The sequence below is a fragment of the Notolabrus celidotus genome, chromosome 18, assembly GCF_009762535.1.
Source record: "Notolabrus celidotus isolate fNotCel1 chromosome 18, fNotCel1.pri, whole genome shotgun sequence".
NCBI lineage: Eukaryota > Metazoa > Chordata > Actinopteri > Labriformes > Labridae > Notolabrus > Notolabrus celidotus.
In genome coordinates this window covers 8,733,439-8,753,103 of record NC_048289.1, presented here as the reverse complement: position 1 = coordinate 8,753,103, position 19,665 = coordinate 8,733,439, and the positions used below count along the sequence as shown (strand labels likewise).

At 40.5% G+C, this 19,665-nt stretch overlaps 1 protein-coding gene across 1 annotated transcript; it reads left to right on the top strand.

The window, feature by feature from the left end:
* The first annotated feature begins 1,017 nt into the window (after window positions 1–1,017).
* Window positions 1,018–4,684, top strand: LOC117829595 (transcription factor Sox-9-A-like). Its single transcript, XM_034707171.1, has 3 exons — window positions 1,018–1,793; window positions 2,024–2,274; window positions 2,448–4,684. The coding sequence occupies exons 1-3, from the start codon at window positions 1,366–1,368 to the stop codon at window positions 3,263–3,265; spliced, it is 1,497 nt and encodes a 498-aa protein (XP_034563062.1). The 5' UTR covers window positions 1,018–1,365; the 3' UTR covers window positions 3,266–4,684.
* The last annotated feature ends 14,981 nt before the right edge of the window (window positions 4,685–19,665 follow it).

The window sequence follows — 19,665 nt, the reverse complement described above, 5'->3', positions numbered from 1 at the left end:
AATATAGACATACTTCCCTCTCTATAAACACTACAATTCTATGTTCTAAAATGCTAAAAAAAAAAGTGTTAAAAAATGGCAGAAGTTGAGATGATACAACTTTCTATTTTAACAATATCAGATTCCTTTTTAAAAGGTGTTGGTGGTTAATTTTTTTTTGTATCGGAATAGTTACAAAATTGATTTTATGTCGTGAATAATACTGTGAAACATTATATCCAGAATATTTTGAGCATTTTGAGGGACACTGGGTAAAAAAAAAAATAGGATGTGCAAGTTGAAAACTCAGCAAATTAAACAGAAATCTACATTCAAAGTGATATTGCTTTGCTGTATGAGGAAAACTGAGATAAGGAATACACACCAGAGGTTGATTCTAGACAGCAGCTGTTACACTGCAGCTGTCTGCTGGAACTCCCTCTTCTAAATGCTGCTCCTAACACGGCAAGGAGGCAGTTTACCGGGTTCCTAGGCTACTGTCTCCCCCTATTGACTTAATGATGTAACTGAAAGTATAGATCTAGTGTGCAGAAAGGAACCCTAGATCAATCAAGAAATGTATTCTTAAAGTAGGAAATAGAGTGTAAAGAGTTGCAGGGATGCATAAGTCATCAATCAGAGTTTCAACACTTGTGGACTTTTGAAGATAAGAGATTTTGAATCAATGAGTTTTTTTTCTGTTTTCTTTTGTAGTAAAACCATCTCTGTATGTCATGTTTTGTTTAAAAAAATAGAGCACAAGTCTGATAAAGTAGAAAAAAGCTTAATCTCTTTCAGCCCTGTAAATATCTATTGGAAAATCCAGTCGAGTAAAACAGCATATATTCTGACTGGTGGGCAGTGTGTGTTTGTTTAGGAGAACGTGTCTGTGTGTGTTTTCTGTGCTGGTTAGGAGAGGTGGAAAAATGGGATCGAATTCCTTCACTTTGGCGTCACATGCTCTCGCCCTATGAGGGTCGGGCTTTCCTGAGCGGCATGGTAACGCTGATATAAAGCCCGCGCGCACGGAGTTTGCAGTTCAAAGCACTCACACGTCCCGGGGATTGTACTTGGAGACTCGAAAGGAGCACTTTACGTTTCATCCCACAGAGTTGAAGGCAAACTCTAACCAGCGGGCTGATTTTTGCCCTTTTTAGTGCGGACCCGCTTGCAGAAACGAGACACGTCCAACTCGTGCGTAAAGACACTCGTCCTCGGACAGGTTTTACGCACCGGAGCAAAACAAAATCAGTTCCCGTTTGTGCTGTTTTTACCTAAAAACTCGAAAACTCTTAGAGTGAAGTCAAGTTAGAGGCTTTACTCTCGCGAGACAGCAGGAAGAATTCCCTCGTTTTACGCGTAATTTGGCACCACACGGTTTTTCGTATGAATCTCCTCGACCCATACCTGAAGATGACGGAGGAACAAGACAAGTGTCTCTCTGATGCCCCGAGCCCGAGCATGTCTGAGGACTCCGCCGGCTCCCCGTGCCCTTCTGGCTCGGGCTCAGACACCGAGAACACCCGTCCATCAGAGAACGGGCTGCTTCTGGTAGACGGAGAGTTCAAGAAGGACGAGGAAGATAAGTTTCCCGCTTGCATCCGTGAGGCTGTGTCCCAGGTGCTCAAAGGTTACGACTGGACTCTCGTCCCTATGCCAGTGCGTGTTAACGGATCTTCCAAGAACAAGCCCCATGTGAAGAGACCAATGAATGCATTCATGGTGTGGGCTCAGGCTGCGCGAAGGAAGCTGGCAGATCAATACCCACACCTGCATAACGCGGAGCTCAGCAAAACTCTGGGGAAACTCTGGAGGTAAGTTTGAAATATCAAGCCTTTACGCACTGATCCAAGATGAAATGAGAGTGTGTTCATGTCTCTATATTATTGCTTCAGTCTATGTACACTTTTTTTTGCCCTTGCCTTGTACAAGCTGAAAGCCTGCATGCTCTTACATATATATTAAGTGTCTTGTCAAAGATTGGTATATTCACTGCACTCTGTAGTTATCAGTGTAGTAAAATACTTGTCACTCTTACGCACAGACTTCTCAACGAAGGAGAGAAACGGCCGTTCGTGGAAGAGGCTGAGCGGCTCCGTGTGCAGCACAAGAAAGATCATCCCGACTACAAATACCAGCCTCGGCGGAGGAAGTCGGTGAAGAACGGCCAGGGCGATTCAGAGGACGGCAGTGAGCAGACACACATATCGCCTAACGCCATCTTCAAAGCTCTGCAGCAGGCGGACTCTCCAGCCTCTAGCATGGGAGAGGTGCACTCTCCTGGAGAGCACTCAGGTGAGCATAAAGAATCTTTAAAATGTATTTCAGTGTTTTTTTCAATTACTGATTAAGTCCCATTCCCTCTTAAGATCATTAAGTAGTTCTAGTTTGACGTTAAAGCATAATAATGTAATAGAAAAAATACATTTAAAAAAATATATTTAACATGTGTCTTAATTTTCTTCCAGGCTCCCAGGGCCCCCCTACTCCTCCCACCACCCCAAAGACTGATATCAGCTCAGGCAAGATGGACCTTAAACGTGAAGTTGGCCTCCGCTCTCTAACTGATGGCCCCGGCGGGCGCCAGCTCAACATCGACTTCCGAGATGTGGACATTGGGGAGCTGAGCAGTGATGTCATCTCCCACATTGAGACCTTTGACGTCAATGAGTTTGACCAGTACCTGCCTCCTAACGGGCACCCTGGCTCAACAACTGGCGGGGGAAACACCACCCCAGTCAGCTATACTGGCAGTTACAGCATCAGCAGCGGTGCCCCAGTGAGCCCTCAGGCAGGAGGTGTCACAGCCTGGATGGCCAAAAGCCAAAGCCAGCAGGGACAGCAGCAGCACAGCCTGACAACCCTGGGGAGCAGCGGCGGCTCAGAAGCAGCTCAGGCCCAGCACAGGACCCAGATCAAGACGGAGCAGCTGAGTCCCAGTCACTACAGTGAGCAGCAAGGCTCCCCACAGCACGTTACCTTCAGCCCCTTCAACCTGCAGCACTACAGCTCCTCCTCCTCTTACCCGGCTATCTCCAGGGCGCAGCAGTACGACTACTCCGACCACCAGGGGGGGAGCACCGCTGCTGCTGCTGCCTCCTATTACAGCCATGCGGGGGCGGGGCAGGGCTCCGGGCTCTACTCAACTTTCAGCTACTTGAGCAGCCCCAGCCAGAGGCCCATGTACACGCCCATAGCTGACAACTCGGGGGTGCCCTCCATCCCTCAGAGCAGCCCACAGCACTGGGAGCAGGCTCCAGTTTACACCCAGCTCACAAGACCGTGAGCCTCTCTGCAGACTGAGAGACAACACAAAGACACAGACACAGACTTTCTCTAAAACTCTTAACTTCAGGGTGAACTCTTCCTCCAGAACGGCTCCCTGAATCAGACACTTGAATATAAAGGAGAGCTGGACTTGTGATTGGCTCACGTCGTGCCTTGCTATCATATCTTTATAGAAACTATATATATTTTTAGAAAGATGAAAAGACCTAGGAAAATCCTCTGTGAGGACTTATTGATCGGTGATATTCCAGTAGGTACTGTGTATGTTTCTTTTTGTATTGTTTTTCTTCATACGCTGGCAGTTTGTAACCCACAGGGGTGGGGTCGGGAGGGGTTTAGTAATTATTTCTTTCTATAAACATGAAGTGAAGAAGCTTTATCTTTAAAAGTATTTCAACCACTCACGGTTGTTCAGATTCTGGTCCTCTGTTAGGTTTCATTTTGCTCTTTTGTTGCTTTTCCTTTCCGTTCAGCCAGTAAGGTTTGTGTTTAAGCTGTTTATTTGTCTTCACAGCTAATGTGTCATGATCGTTGAAAAGCTATGAGGCAATACAGAGCAAGAGGGAGAGCCTTGGTTTCACAATGCTGTGCTGTCTTGACGGGGGAGACTGCAGCCCTTTCACCATCTGTGCCTTGGATTTGTCAAATTTTCTCAACTTTTTGAACGTGTGCTTGTGTGTGAGAGTGTGTGAGAATGTGTGTGCATGCTCTATGGCCACAGCTGAGATTACGCTTACCGTCCAACAGTGTGTGTTTGACAGCAACAGGAAGTCACCTTTGACCCTTTGGGTGTCCCCATGCAGTCTCCCACCATGCTGGTGTCCAATATACCCCCCTCCCCCCTTTCCTCTGGTCAAATCCAATTTAAACATTATTTATTTATTAGCTTTAATTTTATTTCAAAGGAATTATTTTGCATACTATTCTAATAACTAATGAATTGCTTTGTTTGCAATGTAGACCGCATATTATTTCCTCTTTTTTCAAATTTTGATTTTCAACCCAAGAGGTACTTAGAGAAACGTTAGACGCTACTATTGTCTTTTTATTTCGGTTTATTTATCTTATGTAAATGTCTATTTTAAGTATGTATTTGCCTTTTATTGAGGGGGGAGACTATCTAACGAAATGTGTATGGATTATTTGTTTTTTATGAATATTCTTTGAGTTGGACTTCGAAGCGATGGCTGAAGAACTGGAAAATGATATCTCAGTTACAATGTCAGATTGTTTGTTTGTGGGATCACCAGAGGGACGATCCATCCTTTCTGCTCTAAAAACTTTTTTTTTTTCTCACGATATCAAAGAACTGAAGTTTCCCATACTCATGTTTTCCTTCTTTGATCTCGCCATGTATTTGTACTGTCTTTGAAAGACCTTTTTGTATATGTATTTGCAATAAAACTAAATTGCTATTAAAAAACAAAGTTTTTCATGAATCATTAAGGACACAACTTTCAGTTATGTAACTTAATTTCATTGAATGACATGAGCTGAAACCTCCTCCGACAGATCATTCATCTTACATCTCCCATGCCATGCCACAGTCAGTGAAAGGGTTAACAGTGCAGTGCCAAGAAACAGAACTAGTGTTTGTTTACTCAGAAGCCTTGGTTTTTCCACTGATTTTATATCCTTCCTCCCTCTCTCCGTCAGCTGGTAGCAGCAGGGGGTGAGGCTCTAGGAGACGTGGAGAGGGGGGGCACTCGTTACTGCAAGTGCTGTAAAACTACTGAAAACAGGCAGGATTTATTTCAATAGAAGATAGTTGGGAGGGAGAGAAAGAAAGTGGGTTTGATCCAAACTTGGCAAGGGAATAAGACATTCATACGGACAGGAGCGTACTGAGAAACTGCCCTGTGACTGAGACTTCACACTTTATAAATGATGCTCTGTTAGATACCTCACATGCATGTTTTCCTTTCAGATGGAGTATTATAACTCAAAGTAAAAACTCAGGCCTCACGGTGGGCAAGCTGAAAACTCAGGTTAGTCTTCTTTATTAGTGTCTTAAATTTACTTTTGGAAATTGTACAGGGCGGTTGAGTAACAACACAATGCAAAAGCACATACAATAAAGAAGTCAACATATAACAGCTTTGTAGGTCACGATAGTTCTTCTGGGCTTTCATTTTGTTTTGCTTTAGCTCCATATCAAAGGTCAAAGGTCTTGGGGCACCTGATTGCTCATCTAAGCAAGCCCCCATTCCCCCAACACATGCACACCACACTCTCCTGTCTCAGATAATTTGTCTTGTGATCAAATGCAAAAAACGCAAAAGAAAGTCAAGTCAAGAAATAACATTATTGAACTGCTATTTTGCTCTCTAAGTACAAATTTTGTTGAGATTTTATTTGGTTGTTCTATTCAATATGATCAATCATGAAGATGATTTAATTAGTCAGTGAGCCAAAGAGCAACAACGTATTGGGCAAAGTTTTCCCAAGCTGTTTCGATGTGTTGCTGATTGTTCTGTTCAATTAGCCAATCAGAGCACATGGACAGAGCAGATGCATTTCCTTAAAGATCCTGATATCTGTTCCTGGGATCAGCACGGCCCACAGAACTCAGAAAGAGATCATTTGAAATAAAGTCAAGTTGAAACAAATTTCCAAGAGATGATTACGCATTCTGTTCTTTTTTCTCTGTTGTATCACTGAGTATTTATTTGTTAGATTTGTTCAACATGTGTTTGCCCGTTGAGCCGCATGGATTTTGTATAAATCAACACAAGACAGATGTTTCAAACTAGATTTAACTTCAAATGCTGTTGTGTGTCTCATTGGTCGATACGATGTAAGTCTAAAGTAAAATTGAAAAACAAAAGTGAGTTAGAAGAAGTCAGAAGTTCTGCATATTGTACAATTTAGTCACTCTGGAACTCTTAATTTGTTCTTGTCGTCTGTTTAAGCTGAGCATCTGTAACAAAACTACATCTATCACAACAAATGAGCAAGTGAAATGCAACAATGACACACATGACCCTCCTTGTAATCCTTTCAGTTGTTTCATATTAGTTTTATGGAATAAAATATATTCAATAAGTGAACGGGCACAAGAAGCAACAGCAGACCCCTCCCCTCAGGCCTTCAGCGCTGGCATCCACAAAGGTCAAGGAGGGGAAACACTGAGTGATGTCACGCTGCCCGGGGAGCAAACACCATTTTCCTATGATGTGGATTATGTGTTAGGCGACACAGAGTTTTCATACTCATTGGAGGCGGCTTTTTAACACGAGATGGGGACTGTGTTTGGAGCCAAGACTCACTTTGTACTGCATGACTGCTGATGGAGCGTGGCCTCCAGCTGCATCCCCATGAGGAGTTTATGAAATCAAAGAGCATTGGTTATCACTGTCACTGCATAAAGAAAGCACGGGTTTGGCTACCTCTTGTAGACATCTTTGCAGTAACAATTTTATACTCTATATTTCCATTTGCCTTATCACTGACACATTTGGATGATGGATCTGTCGACAAGCTTCTGATGTGCAAACACACTTACAGAAACAAGATACAGCTCACTGACACCAAGAACACACAGAAAAAGTACCAAGCATGTCTGAGAACAATGTGTGCAAGTGAGAGATGTGAAAGAGGTCATGTGTCTGTGTGCAGTTGGTGACCTTAATGTAAAACAGAAAGCTGTGAAGAGTGAAAAGGTGACTCATCAGATCCAAATCTCTTTTTTCTCCGTCGTTAAAGATGGAAGAATGATTCTGAACGTACTGTCCAACCTAAAACCATATTTAACAGGGCTTTCCTTAAGCTCTGGCTTTGGGCCAAAGAGATGACTGCAGCTTGCTACTTTTCTCTATTTTTGATTCTAATAAAACAGTTTCGAGTGATATGTTACGACATGCTTCTTGTACATCTAGAGCACTATTTTCACAGGATTATTATCACCTGAAGACCTCTGGTAATTTGTAGATGACCCTCTGACACTATTTGGTGTGGCACATTTGCACTGGATAAGTGAAGTCTGTAACCTCCTCAACTGTACTGACATTTCTGATTGAAAACAATGAGGTGCTGCACGAGATCCACCTTGTCACTGGGGGCAGCATCACACTCTATAGCGTACAGCCTGCTGGAAATATATAAAAAGAAGAAGACATCCACATCTGGTTAACTTCCACAAGGAATATGCATTAAAACTTAAGATCGTACTGTATATAGTTTTTAACTTTATGCCTTATAAAGTTTATAAGCTTCTTTTATATGCATATTCTTCTCAACTGCATACTATTTGTAACAGTATGCTTAAACGTCAAAGTTATTATTATTGTTCACAACTTAAAACTTTCCCCATAAGTGTATGAAACATTGTTAACTGGCATCTGTTTACAAATGAACCTTTGGCTTCATGCTAACTTCACAAAACTTTCTGGAAGTTTTATTTTTTGTCATATAAGAATCACATGGCTGGAGGAGACAGTACTAATGAAGGTCTTTGCAATGAACACAGCACTACAGTAAATTGAAAATATGGTAAGCTAGCAGCTGTGACCCAGAAAACTGATTTATACAGAAGTGCTAGTTCACAACTTAGCAATTGTTTTGTTTTTTACTCAAAAAATAGTTTCCAATTTTTCTTCTACAATGTATCTTCCTTCTGTCTATTTTTTTCTTCTAATCCCTGGCCCTTAAACTCTTCCGTACTAAAGTGCATAGCGCAAAGTAAATCAGTGTGTGTCTAACCACATTATGCTGGTTAAGCGGCACACAACCATGGGCGCAGAGGTTTAATTAAGCCTCTTGATTATCTAAAGGTGTGTTTTGTGCGTAACATGAATCAAACCAATCTGTTTGCCTGTCTCATCCCCGTTAAGAGCCAGGTGTGGTTTCAGACGAGCATGTTGCTATTTACCTGGTAGATCACAGTCTTTCTTCTTAAAGGACTGGGCTTCAGACAGCACATTTAACTTTGGTCCCTCTATTCTGCCCCTCAAAAAAAAAAAAGAAAACAATCACATGCCACCTTATGAGTTATTCTGATTCATAACTGGATGGATTGATGTTAAATCCACTGAAACAATCTCTCTGAGCAGCAGAAATGAGCAGGGACTTTCCAAAGTAATATGCTTGAACATTTATGCACAAGGCAAAGCAGCATAAATACAAATTATTCAAAATTCAGAACGCACTGACAGTTTACGACAGGATTTAATAATGACTAATGTCCCATGCACTTCACATAAAATAAGTGTAGGCTGTTATTTACTTGTTTTCGCTGCTGGATCATATGGCTGTAATTTGCACTGTGTGCTAAATGGAAAGTCATTATTGATATGTGGGCATGATAACATATTGCTTGCAGAGTTATGGTTGAGAATTGTTAGAAAATACCCCATAGATGTGTATTATCGTGTGTGAGCATCTGTGTCTGTTTCTGCATGTGTTCAACAGAGCATCAAAGTGTGCTTGGTCGGAGCAGGGCTGTGGTGAAGCAGCTGTGTGAGGAGATAGTGGTGACCCTGTCCTCATCTTCTGGCATCCCTATTAGATCAGGCTTGTAAGGTTAGCAATGTCATGAAGTACAGAGACAATTGGTAGGGAAAACACTTGTGTCTCAGAGCCCATCATCCCAATGAAAAATCCATTCGCTATATCAGCAAAACCCCAGATATCTTATCATGAGTGGGGCATGGATGAACTTCCCTGTGAGTAAGAGAAGAAGAGGAAGCAGAGGAATGTGTGTTGTGATTTCTTCTGCCCATCTGACTGTCACACTAGCACGCTCTAACCAGGTTTTAAGAACAGATTTTTGGTGGTCTACGGTGCAGACGTTTTCTGCTTCCTCAAGATCAATGTGCCACCTTTGCCCCAGACCACACCTCATTGTATGATTAACACACTCATATTTGAGGTTAGGGCTGTTTCTCAGCCCCATTTCAACATGGAAATGTCTCTGTATATCTTGAAAGAGTGTGCAGTCCTCAGATTTTAAAGATATTACTGAGAAAGAAGAAGAGGGTAACACAAGAGAGGTGGGATACAAGCTACAGGATAGCAGACCGGTTGCAGTCAGGATCCAGCTCATCATTTCATCTGAAAAAGGCATCAGTTTCTGCAGCACTAGCATGATAGTAACAAGCACAGGACAGACGACATGTTTCATATCAAGGTTTTCCACAGCCGCCAGCCAAGTAGACAAAGCACGTCACATCAGTGGCATGAGCAGGGACTCAGCCAAATAAACTGTGATAGCAGTGAGCTCTTCATAATAAAAACTTTAAGAGTAACACTCAGGTCACTTTTTCATGAGTCATGTTCTGGTTGGCTTCTGGAGCAGGCTATTAAAATAAGATCTGAGAAGGTTTGCACACAAAAACGAGTGTTTGCAATTATTCTGGTGGCTAATTAGAGCCATGCTAATTTCAAAGTCATGAGGTCACTGGACTACATGAATACAATATAATAATAAGTTTGTGATCTTTTCTTTTGTCAGGAGGCCCAAATTACCAAAATGTTCTGAATGTGTGAAATAATTCAAATTTATTCAAAACTGCTGTCCTAACATAAAGCATATATATTATAAATACTCCAACAGCTATGACAGATTACTTTACAAAGAAGGAACATTCGATTTTGAGAATACTGTAATAATGTTGAGAGATTAGTCATTTTCTTGTGTGAAGTGAAAGTTTAATGAGACAGCACTTGTTATATTTTTACTTGTTAAAAGAAAAGTCACAATTTCAGAACTCTGTCCAGTAAACAGATGATAGCATTCAATCTTTAATATGTAAAACGAGTGCTGCTGATGATCTTAAGCCACAGGTTAAAGCAATAAGCACTTAATCTCATAATTAGAGCAAATGAAAGCAGTACAATGATGCATGAGTCAATAACCAGATGTGTTTGAAAGCAGCAGCTGGAGGACAGCAGGAGTCTGAGTTTCTCCAGACAGCTGAGACTAGAGTTCAGTCATTGCATTGAAATGTGATTAAAGTGCAGAGGGCCTCGTGTACATGATGGGAGAAAAAGTCCTTGGGTCTGCTCTGCACTCAACTGATATGGTCGTATCATGTTGAGATCAACATTCTGACTTAACCGTCTGATAGTTAAGTTATTTATCCAAGGTCATAAAGGTCGCCTGAGCAAATGGGCTGCATAAATGTTAATATTGCATCTTCCCTGTAAGGACAGAGAGCAAGTGTTTGTCTGAGGTTTTCCAAGAGAAGCATCTTGAAAGAGGGTTAAAGTACACAGCAGAGCAAATGTGTCCATAACTTTAAGGATGCTGCAGTTCATAGACAAGCTTTTTAGTGTTAAAAAATTGGTAGCTACAGTGCTAAAACATGCACATGTAATTAAATCAACTTAGCAGTGCAACAAGAAACCTGATGAAGTCTTGACATTCTTGAAATATTCAAAAAATAATCTTGGTTTCCTGTATTGTGACTTTATTCACTAAGATTGACATGTTTGCTATCTAGCCCCTCAGAGGAAAACAAACAGATATGAAAATTATTTCATCCCTTCTTCTATCAGACTGCTAAATGCTGAGAGCAGTTCTTAACAGATTGTTCCTGTGAACTTGTTTATTTGTATCTATAACTTGAGTTTTTTTAGTATTTATTATTTGTAATTGTGTAGATTATTATTTTTACAACAAGCTCCTTCTTAGCGATCTGTTCATCTCACTGACATGTTGAGTGTTGTGATATGTAGTGTGTACACTAGTGTGTACAGCTGATAGGCTTTAACTAAACTGCCCCCCTGGGATCAGTAAAGTTCTCTGATCTGAATCAGAATTCAAAGCACTTGGAAGTCTTGGCCGAATATAAAAGTTGTCAAAGGACATTTAGACAAATCCAAAATCTTTTGTAAACACTGAAACTGGCCAAGCTAAAGTCTCCAGTGGCAAAACCACTCTCCTTTATCTACTCTGACCATGTAACCTCCTGTTCTGAAGAAGAATGTAAAACTTCTGGAGCTGAAAAATAGACATCCAAAGTCCATGCCCTTTAGCATTATTGGAAAACCATATCACAGGAAAACATCAATAGCTTTTAAGGTATTGCATGTCTTTATCAGAAAAGTAAAACACAAATATTGAGTGGGTTTTTTGGGAACCACCCTTTAAATAATCTCTCTCCAAAGAAATACATTTTTACCACATGATTGGAGGTTACTTTTTTGTACAGATTGTACACATGCATATCGACAGATTTCTGTGTTATCGATGATCTACAAACTTTATAATCATGCTAAAATATCCTGAACTTAAGGCTCCAGACAGGTTGGCAGCTCCAACCTCCTCCCTTGTCCCCCCTGCGTCACAATACATAGTTCGAGTCTATAACACTGCAAGCTCCTAACGAACAATGTTTGTCCCATTACTGCCATTTACATGACACTGATCATGGGCGACAATGCAGGTCAGCTGGATCTGCACCAGAACTAATCACAGAGGCATGTCGGTGTGACGTCAGAGGCCATGAGTGACAGCACTAAGTGTAGACTGCCGTGTTGATTACCATCCGATACCCTTCTAGAAACGTAGTCTGGTTTTAGGCTTGATACGGGTGACAATTAAGGACCACGCTATTGTTGAAGCAGTGTGAGGTTTGAAGGACCCAGAATGACAGATGTTGGAGGAACTCTGGATTAGGTATGATCAAGGTAGGGAGGGTCAGGACTCAGGAGGGAATGTTTATCTCATCAATCTCTGAGGTCACCGTAGATGCAAAATCACAGTGTGGTGAGGGTTGAAGAGGCGGGCACAGACTGCTATGAAGAAAGTAGAGACATAACAGGAGAGGTTATTCTTGTTAAACTACAACTTATAAAAGATGGATCCTTATAGAAAACACTGTTTTAATTTGTAAATGTTGCAGGAAGCGCTTACAAGCCAGCTGCTAACAAGCTAACTGTGGCTTAACTTAGAAGGATATGTCCCGGTAGGATGGATTGTTCCCCTGTTTCAGGACACTAATCAATGTGTTGTCATGGCTTTTGCTTAGCTATGACTTATAGGCAAATATCATAGGCCTTATCTAATGGTATGTTTTAAACAGTTTGCTGTGATTCCAAAGGAGAAGTCAGTCTTTTTGTGACAGCTACAGAAGCCTCATCTCCTCCCGGGTGAAATAACTTGCATCCAAAAATGCTATGTCCATGGCATCAAAAGGTGCACATCTGTGGTTCAATGGCTTTATTGTCTACAATCCGGATAAACATATCTGTTTAACATGCATAAGCACATATATATTAGTGCTTCACTGTCATTTACCTGACAATCTCTTCATTGTGGTATTTGCAGTGCAGTTTGTTGATGTCAACAGAGACTTAAATGAAAGTGTCGGTCGATGTTAATGTGGGCAGTTTTCCCAGGAAAAAAAAATTAATATTCTAAACCAATTCCTCTTTGAGAGTCTGCCCCTTCCTGAACCCATGGGTGGTCTTTTCAGATGCAAAATACTGCACAAAGACAGAAGGAGGGTTAGAGACCAAGAGCCTGTGTGGAGATGTAGATAGAGGAGAAAAAACAGACAGATGGAAAGACAAAGAGAGAGGGAACATGCCCACTAACAACTCTGGAGAGTTGAGGTCTGTCAGGGCGTTCAGGTAAAAAGAAAAATATTTGTTGGAATAATTGTTGACTGTCACAAAGGAAACTTTGATCAGAATCTAATTTTAAGTTGTATTTCTTTGTGTGTTTGCATGTGTATAAAATAAAATGTTAACCACAGAAAGTGGTGAGTATGAGACAAGGTACTGTGGTTGTGTTGTTGTGTTTTTAATTCTTGCTCTCAGGCAGCATACCCTCTCGAACAATACCTTTAATTGCATGTCTGATGCCATCCAGCAACATGGGGAAATGAAAAACACAGCATGAGCCTCAAGTCTAAAAAATTTACTCATTATTAATAACAATGGAGAGCAGGATTGTGTTTACATATTAAGCTGGAGGGCTCTAATGTGTAATGTAAGAACTTGCTTTATGGAGCCCAAGGGTTGTTTTCACTGCTCGTTTTTAGAAACTGTAGGTAGAGTCAGTGCCAGTACATTACTACATGGATTGTAGTGAACACGCAGATACCACACACACACTTATCTCCATGTGCATTTATTCTGTGAGTAAGTGCCTCTGTGAGTTATCACCATCTCCTCCCTGTCTGGCCCCTCTCCTTAAGCACCAGTTTGTGTTGATATATTGACTTAATACAAATTATCAATTATTCAAAAGAAAGGAAGGAAAAAGTAAATAAAGACGGAATGGTGGAAAGGTGGGCGAAAGGAGGAATAAAGGAAGGTGGAAGAAAGGATGGAAGGAAGGAGGGAAGAAATTATAGAAAGAAGGAACGATGGAAATAACAAACAAACGTATCCATTATTTAAAAGGATGAAAGAAAGAAAGAAAGAAAGAAAGAAAGAAAGAAAGAAAGAAAGAAAGAAAGAAAGAAAGAAAGAAAGAAAGAAAGAAAGAAAGAAAGAAAGGAATGAATGAAGGAAGGAAATTATCCATCATTCAAAAGAAAGAAAGGAACGAAGGAACCAAATGATCCATTATACAATAGAAAGAAAGAAAGAAAGAAAGAAAGAAAGAAAGAAAGAAAGACAGAAAGAAAGAAAGAAAGAAAGAAAGAAAGAAAGAAAGAAAGAAAGAAAGAACATAGGAACAAACTAACTAACAAAAGTATTTATCATTCATTAGAAAGAAAGAAAGAAAGAAAGAAAGAAAGGAAGGAAGGAAGGAAGGAAGGAACAAAGGAAAGAAGGAACGAAGGAATAAACGATGGACAGTACGAACAAACTTAATTATCAGTCATTCAAAAGACAGGAAGGAAGGGAGGAAGGAAGGAAGGAAGGAAGGACAGAGGGACGGACAAATGAACGAACGATGATGGACTATATTAAGACATTTCCTCTTCAGTGTAAGGATATATGTCACATTATATCAGAAGTCCTCTTTTTGTAACTGCTTTAAAATCAGCAAACATCTGAAGTAATACTTTGGTAAAACACATTACAAGTTTGGTAGTTCACTGTTGGTAAGGTAAGTGTTTATGTGTGTGTGTGTGTGTGTGTGTGTGTGTGTGTGTGTGTGTGTGTGTGTGTGTGTGTGTGTGTGTGTGTGTGTGTGTGTGTGTGTATTGTGCCCTTTGGCACTCCACAGATCACTTCGTAAACTTTACATCAATGTGGTTTAGCCAGTCTTGAAGAGTTCACTGCTCTTTTTCACAGTAAGAAGTCGGTGCGGGTTGCAGGTCTCCTGTGGACTTAAGCATCTGAGAACAGCAGGACATGCTGCAATTGTTTGGTGCTGTCAGATTTATATGCTGTTTAACATATTAATCAAAAACAAGTCTACACATGACTAAAGCAGCAGTCTGTGTGGGTCCCCACTCAATGTTTGTTGGTTTAACTTACAACATCACAACTTTCTGGGAATTGAGGTTGCAAAATGATCGCGCTGAAACACCTGCCTGAATTAAGTAAGGGTGTTTGAATGGAACTGAATATCTCAACATTGACAGTCCCTCCAGTGAAAGCACAAGCTGAAGTCCTCTGTCTGTGTCTTCATGGGTATTCATACACATGCTACATATGAACTGGGTTTAACTTAACCGTTGCTCTAAATTCTCAACACTGAACAATAACAAGAGTTAAACCTGTAGATTGTTATGTTAAGTGAAATAGAAGCTTGTATGTTCTGTCAGCTCCCGGTGTTTACAAAACAAGAGTTATATGATTTTTCCAAGCTTACATAATGTCACTAATAATGAATTCACACCAAAAAGTGTTGACAATATAACATAAAATATCCTGCACAAAGGGAGTTAGTCTGACAAATGAGTGGATTAAAAAGTGATTCTCAATTGAAAGCTGATGGTAAAATTTGAATTTGCAGTGGCCCACTATGTCTTTTTTCTTTAGGCTCTATTTTCCTCCATCTGTCTCTAAAATGTGTTCACCTGCATCATCTTTCTATCTCTGATGTTCAGTTTTCTACTCCCACCAATAATTTCCTTTTACAGTCGCAACTCCTCAAAACACCCACTCACCTCACACACCCACCGACCCAATGTGTGAACCATCGTCTCTGTCAAGAAACACACACACACACACACACACACACACACACACACACACACACACACACACACACACACACACACACACACACACACACACACACACACACATATACAGAATCACCACATAAAATGTCTCTTGCTCTATAATAGATAGGCAGGTCTTTGGATGGTGACACCTCATATTCATCACTGGGGCTTATCTGTCGGCCGAGCTGGGAGGTTCAACACAACCCGGCCAGATGTAGAGGTGGTAGGGAGGGAGCTCAGTCTGTCTGCTGTTCTGCAAACCACCTTGTGCGCTGCACCACATGGGGTGGGGGATGTGGAGAAGGCGTGGGAGAGAGAGCGAGAGCTCTCCAGCTGTTTGGTAGTAATAAATAAACACATTTATAGGAGGGATAATACTGATGCAAACAACAGGTACTGGATGAATTAATTCAGAGAACTTTGTCTTTTTTTAAACATCTGGCCACCTTGAGAAAAGTTTTAGGGGAATATTTATTCACTACTATTCTTAAAGTGAGATGAGATGATTGATGTATGTGTTAAGAAAATGACCGAGCAAGAATGCTGAAGGTAGATTGCTCTTTCAAAAGTTTAAAAATAACTCAAAAAACATCTAAAAACTTTCCAGCTAAAGAAAACTCTGTTCTATAGGGGAAATAATACCTTCAAGACATGAATTTACCTCCCTGGCTCATGTGTACAACAAACTATCCCATAATGTTCATCACTCAAGGTGCTTTTCAACCTCAGGAACATTCCACAGGAACTGGGGAACTTTTTAGGGACTTTTCGGCTGCAGGAACCAGAGTCTAAATTTAGTTCTGGGATAGTTAATCTTCCCCCTGAGAAGCCCCTCTTTTACGTGTCAGTACTTTTCAAAGGTCCAGGAACTATGGGAGGCGGGACCTGTAGTGTTTAATGTTTCTGATTGGTAGAATCTGCAATAACATCACACACAACTGTGATACACTTGGTTTAATAGCTGTGCAACAGTTGTTGACCAGTTGTGACCTTGTAAACTGGTGACCTTCAGCTGAACATGTCAGTGTTTGTAAAGTTTACAACAGCTGTTGAAACACAGAAGGAGTCATTGGTAATGCATCTTTGTCTAGTTTTTTTATTAAAATGTCAAAATATCCTCATCAGATAAATAGTTATAATCTAAAGATGTTGTGAGGGATGCATCCAGCTGAAAGTCCCCAATTAACAGGGTCACTCTTTAAACCAAAACATATGTCGATCTCTGCCATGGCTTTTGAGATTGCTTTAAGTTGAGTGTTATGGCTTTGCAACTCGCGCTTGTCTCCTTCCAAGTGTTGATTCTGTGAATCCATTTGCAATGCAACTAGAGCATGATCAAAAACAGCACAGGCTGAATCTCCTCCATGCTAACATGATGACTGAACTGTAATGTCACATATGACGTTACCAGCCTGTCTGTCTCCTTCTATGGTGTCATCTATGTCAAATGCTCTTTGTCTTTTTATTAATGCCCTCTACTGCTCTGGTGGTGTAGTGCAAATACTTATTTTTTTCCCTATGAACTAAAAGTTCAAGGAACTAAATTTGTCCTGGAATTTAGTTAACCTGTAATCATATCAGTCATCATATTTTTTGCCACCACAAGCACATCATGACATCGGATTAAAGCAGATACGGTGAACATTTTAGCCTTCATTTTATTTATGACAAGCATACTGAGCAAGATAGTTCTAGAGCACAGTGTCAACACTCACTGCTCATGCTTCTTTTCACTCTGTTTTAATATCAACTAATGAGAGAAATGTCTTCAGAAGTTTAATAATGTAGTTGCTCAATCCCCCGTTATCTTGCCAAGCTAGTTTTATCTTCATCTGGTTGTGTTCCAGTTCTCGGTAATGAGTGTAGGGTGCTGGACTATACAGCAAAATGCAGTTTTGGAAACGAAAACAAAAAAAGTAGGTTAAGTGCTCCAGCGAGGACTCTGGGTTTTTTCATATGCTTGTTATTACAACTGACCCCTATCACGTTATCTATTTGATCCACTGTTAAAATAAAGATTTGAAGTACAGATGGGAGTGAGAGCAAGAAGTACTGTAAGGGGGGTGGGAGAGAGGGAGAAGTGTGTGTCATAAACTTAGTTCATATGTTGTCATGCATTTTGGATGTGCACGTCTGTTGCACAGGCAGATAACCTTAAACAGTATCTGGCAGCACTCAGCGGTCTTGTGTCACACACACCAACCTTCATGGCTAAAAACACACCCCAGCCCTTCAGAGAGGGGGCTTATCAGTAATCTCAGTCATGATTTACAGCATGGGTCACCCTGCAGCACTCGCACACACGTTTTCTGAGTGACTAAACACATGTTAGAGAGACATGTAATACTGGGAACAGAGCCAGGTCATCTGCAGAAAATGTTCCTGGATGCATGATGATAAATAAGACAATAAATAAGTTGACAAAGAATGATGACAGCTGATTTGTAGATACTCTGCCTCACTTGGCTCTATATTGTAGACAGAAAGAAAGTGTTTGATCAGCAATCAATTCAATGTAATTTATGTTAAGAGGACTCCATATTTTATAAGATTCTGATTATCTTTAGCTGTTGAATCACATTAAAGAAAAACTAGAAAGTACTGTTTACTCATTTATAGATAAAGCTGTATCTGTTTTAGAAGAGTAACAATGTAAACAACAGACAGTACAGATCTCAGAAATTTAACAAGAGTGGTAGACTACTCTGATGCTAATGTTGCATCAAGGTCCCATACAGAAGTATGGCCCTAACTGGCGCTTGTAGAACCAAAGCTTAATGAGTGCTCTACACAGGGGGGGCCATGGGGGAGTTAAACTTAGGACAATTCTAGTGGGGCGTTCAAATCATACAGGAATACAATTATTTACATTGGTGAATAACATGTAAAGTCAATGTACAGAAATAAGTAGGCGCAGGATCTGGTTGGGTGCCATGGATGACGCCAATTGGGCAACGTGACTTGCACGTTTCACATGAATGGGGCTTCATTTGCGATGTGTCCAACACCCCACTCACTTCATTCACGTCGTTTGCTTATTTATATGAGTTGAAAAATCGGAACTCCAGCAAATCATTTGTGCTGAATAGAGCAACTTAACTGCACAAATGAAGCAAGTAAACACAAAACATTTTGGTGTTTGTATATGCGCGAATAAAGCGATTGCTTGCGTTTTATGTGAATGCGACTTTAAGGCCCATCACCGACAAGGGCTCTAAAAAATGTTTGAACATTTGCAGCAGTGAAGTGATATTTTTCTGTCAAACATCAACATAGAACTGTAAGGACAGAAATTTGAGATAAATAATAATAATTTAAAATGATAATTAATGAGTGATTTAAATCCAAAAACCTTTCATTGAAACATGTATGGGTGTTGGTTTGACGTGGTAAAAAATATGAATTCTAAGAGTAATCCCTTAGTGTCAGCAATGAGGGAGGAAAAAGTTCACCACAATCGACCATTTTCACTAGTTTGTTTTAACTTCAGCAAAGAAATCCCCTCCTTGGCCAGAGTGGATTGTGTATTTTAATGCTTTTCAAATTATGTACTGTGGGCAACAGTGTAAGACTTTGTTGCCAGATCACAGAGCGTATAATGCAATGCAAAGTGATGCAAAAGATAATGACAAAGTTTCTGGAGATAGTTTTATGAATCAATGACAATTATTCATCCCAACTAACTTGTTAATAACTAATTGATATGGAAATTGCAAGCAGTGACATTATTTCAACAATACAACCTAGCTTTTGTGAGGGTAAGGGGGTTGAAATGTAGCGCTTCTGTGACTTTGGTGGTCAAGCACTTCAGAGATGTTTCCCTTGTTAATACCTTTACCTTTGGAAGTCCACATCTACAATTTGTAACACATATACCTTTAATGAAAAATGTCAGATTCCCTCAAGGAACAAGCTTGTGTTTCAAAACTATTTTGTCATATTCAATTCAGACAGCTGACCATATCTTTATCTGGCCATGGGAACAGGACAAGTTCAGCGCTTTAGAGATTTTAGAGATAAAACCCATCATCATAACTTTCCATTACGCTAATTGATAGGCTGTCTGGGGAAAAAGGAGAATTCTTACATTGGCCCACATGTCTCATTTTCACTAATAGGACATTGCATTAGGGAGAATCTTGCTCAGAGAAAACAAGGAGCCTAGATCAAATAGCGGCCAGGGAATGCAGAAAAGCAGACACAACATGTCTAAGGGAGAGTAGAAGAAGAGGCGGAGTGGGATGGAAGAGATGGATCAAGAAAAACAAGAGCAAGACATTGAGGATTAGCCAAAGAAGTAGTCTCTGTTTTTGAGGTTTAT